The sequence below is a fragment of the Cynara cardunculus genome (assembly GCF_001531365.2).
Source record: "Cynara cardunculus var. scolymus isolate 2C chromosome LG 2, CcrdV1, whole genome shotgun sequence".
NCBI classification, from domain to species: Eukaryota; Viridiplantae; Streptophyta; class Magnoliopsida; order Asterales; family Asteraceae; genus Cynara; species Cynara cardunculus.
The window spans coordinates 61193865-61197606 of NC_037529.1; the positions used below are offsets into that span (position 1 = coordinate 61193865).

At 35.5% G+C, this 3742-nt stretch overlaps 1 protein-coding gene across 1 annotated transcript; it reads right to left on the reverse strand.

Moving 5' to 3' along the window:
- Positions 1–426: 426 nt before the first annotated feature.
- LOC112506964 (UDP-glycosyltransferase 85A8-like) lies at positions 427–2162 on the reverse strand. Its single transcript, XM_025111317.1, has 2 exons — positions 1649–2162; positions 427–1422 (listed from the first exon to the last, which is right to left on the reverse strand). Exons 1-2 carry the CDS (start codon positions 2154–2156, stop codon positions 488–490), a joined length of 1443 nt encoding a protein of 480 aa, XP_024967085.1. The 5' UTR covers positions 2157–2162; the 3' UTR covers positions 427–487.
- Positions 2163–3742: the final 1580 nt, after the last annotated feature.

The following is a 3742-nucleotide window of genomic DNA, read 5'->3' on the forward strand; positions in this document are numbered from 1 at the left end:
AATATAATATAAATAAATAAAAAACAGAAAATAAAATGAATAATATATATATTTATTAATAATTTATATTAATTAAAATATAATATAAATAAATAAAAAATAAAATAATAATAAAATAAAAACTAATGATAACAAAAGGACAAAAAAAACAAAAAAAATCATAAAACAAATTATTTGAAAGCAATGGTAACGGCTTGGGGTGCCATTAGCCTCCCTCACACGAAGAGAGTCCGGAAGAAAGAGATCTAGATATGAAACAGAAGCATCTGGAAAAGATCCTGACAAAAGAAACCAATCATGACTTAACTTTTTTATTTCAATTCATGGAAACAATCATTTTATTCGGTGTTTTTAAATTATTACATTTAAATTTCATGATTGCTTATAAAAATAATTTATTGGTTTTTTTTAGTATGACATCGATAATAAACACTTTTGAGTGTTTGGATAAATAACTCATACCGGAACCAAACTGGTAATAAGAAAATCATTCTTTTCTCAACAGAACATCTGTAACTAATATTTCGAAGTTCATAGAAGACGATCCACCGACAGCGACAGCTTCTTCCGCTTTCTTCTTCCACTCTAAAGCCTTGTTCTTCAACATCTTCCCTTTCCTCCCATCCATCATCTCCCTAACCTGAGCCTCAACCTCCCCCCTCTTCACATTCGTATCGATTTCCATCCCAATCCCCCATTCTACACAACAATACCGACAATTCGTCGGTTGCTCAGCAAAAAACGGCCAACAAATCACCGGAATCCCATGGCTAATACTCTCAATAGTCGAGTTCCAGCCACAATGAGTCAAGAACCCGCCTATTGCCGGGTGCTTCATAACCTCTTCTTGAGGGCACCAGCTAGTCACCATGCCCCTCCCTTTGGTCTCATCGACAAACTCTGGTGGCATCATGGCTTCATCCCCTCCGACGATATCCGGCCTGGTTATCCACAAAAAACCCTTGTTGCTATTAGCAAGCCCCCACCCAAACTCGATGAGTTGTTCTTTTGTCATGATGGTAACACTTCCAAAGTTCACGTAAACAACTGAGCCTGGGTCTTTTGTGTCGAGCCAACTGATGCAACTCGTGTCTTCCTTCCAGAGGTTGGATCCTATGTGGTTGAGTCGGTCATCGTGAACATGTTGTTGCATCAAATGAAGTGGACCTATGGTGAAGGTTCGTGGGTTCAATACAGTTAAGGGTTTAATGATGTCGTGTTCTAAGGCGTCGAATGTGTTTATGACGACAGCCGAGCCTCTAGGAAGAGCGTCAGATTCTGTGATGAGATAGTTGAGCAAGATGTCGTCTATGTCTGTGGTTCGAATCAAGCTGGGGAAATCCCTTAATTTGATATCGCTGTTCATCCCAGGAATCCAATCCAATTTTGTTTCCAAATACCCATTTGTAAGGTCGCTCATATCTGTAAATAATAATTCAAACTTAAACAATATAGAAAGCCGAAAAAGTCCCAATGAAGATTAGTGTTTGGAATGATTAAATTATTGGATAATTTTTTGGAACAAATAAGTTTTTGGACATTTCAAAACATGCTAAATAATTTTCTTGAACTTTTTAAAAATGTTAGATATACACCCTTATGACTTATACAACCGGTTAATATGGTAAAAATTCTGAAAGTGATTCACCTTTGAGGGGAGTATATCCCTTTTCAATAAGATCACGATAGTGAGTGTAACCCAAAAGCCCACAAGCACTTGTCGTCCAGAACAGCACTTCCGGCAACCCAAACCTTTCGGCAGCTTCAAGAGTAAAACTCATGCACCCATCCGAAATTATACAGCTCACCGGCGGAACCTCCGCACCATTAAGCCTACCCACCAGCTCACAGAAAGGTTCCAAACTGTGCTTAGAAATAGATTCACAGAGGGCGGGGAGTGACTGGGTGGCTTCGGCGTCAGATGGCGGAAGTCCGTCAGGAATGGAGTAGAAACAAAAATCCGGTAGGCCGTCAATGGAGGAAGGACCTCGAGATCGGAGCAATCGSTTATGGTTGTAGTGGGTGTTGACGAAGGAGATATGGAAGCCTCTGAAGTGAAGGAGCTTAGCAAGCAACATCATGGGGTTGATGTGACCTTGGGCTGGATAGGGGATACAGACTGCATGTGGCTTCTTCATTTTTGCCGTGAGAACCATATCTGTGTCTGTGTGTGGTTATGGTGATCTACAGATATTAGTGTTGGGAGTTGCCGAGTTTTATAAAAGGGAGAAGGGCAAAAATGGAATTTAATATTTTGTAACTAAATTAGTGACTCAATAATGTGATGACCTACAACCGTTGACATGATACCCGCAATTCTCACGTGTTTCATTATAAATTAACATAACCTTTTTTTTTTTTTTAAGGAGTTCTTACCTTTAAATCCAGGTAGAAATAAAAATCGTTTTGTAGTTACGGAGATTCAAATACGGTGATTTTAGACTACCTATAAAGTAGGTGGTTGTCCTAGAATTAGTCGACTAACAAAGTGGGTTGGACATCCAGGTTAATAAAAAAAAATCTTTTTTTTCTTTTCGGCTCACTATCGATGTACCTTTTTGCAATATTTCATGTTTCATGTTTATGACTTTTGTCTATAAGAAACAAATATAGGGATATTTTCACAAAATCATCATTGCTCTGTAGGTTATTTCTTGATTTTCATATGTGAGGTCTTGTGTTCAAGTTTTTTAATGCAATCATTTCATTAAACATAAAAAATATGAAAATAAAAGCTAAAAACTGACATCAACAAGATTCGAACTCGGGTCTGACGTGAAAAAAAAAAATCTTGGAAACTAACTCTACCAAGAAAAATTTGTGTTCTCATCATAGTTTTAAACTGTATTTGGTGATACACAACAAATTGATACAAACACTTTTCGTGACCCTATAATTTTGTAGTATTTTACTTTTTTTAATCAACATTTTTAAAAATAAGGGGCCAAGATGTATACATTAAAACTTCAAGGGCCAGATAGGAAACATATTCCAAGTCCTTCATCCTTTTCATCGGCGTCAAATTCCGACGACCTTCCATTTTCCGGCGAAAACCCCTTTTATTCCCCTTCTCCAACCTTCGACCCTCCTGTTAATTTCTTTCTTCTCCCTCCCTACACACTATCGAGGCAAAAGCATACGATGGGTAGTTTCACGGAACAGGGGGGAAATCGGCGAGATGAGGCGCTATTAGAGAACAGGGTAGCATTGACGGATATTATCGACAGTCAAAATTCGTCAGTAATTTTCGAAAGATTACTGATGGATTCAACAATTAAAAAAATAAAAAATTGAAAATCAATTATCGGTCGGAAATACGTCAAAAATTACCGACGGATTTCCAATGGACTGATTAATTAAAAAAATAATAAATAATAAATAATTCGTCAATAAATCATATTATGAGAATGAAAATACATATATATATATATATATATATATATATACACACACACACATACTAGAAAAGTACTTGCACAATGCAGCGAAATAATATGGTATTATGTGATTTTGAAAAAGCAATGATGTGTTTATTTTTGAATAAAATATGTATTTGAAGATATCAGAAAAATTTGACAAAAATATATCGATATTAGTATCAAATTAACTATTTAAAATTYCTACTTGTGTGTAATTTTTTAATTCAATTTTTTATTATAATTTAATTTAAGTTCAATAACAAAGTAATTTATATTTGAGTTAATAATATAATTTTCTTATAAATATAATAATTAATTATTTT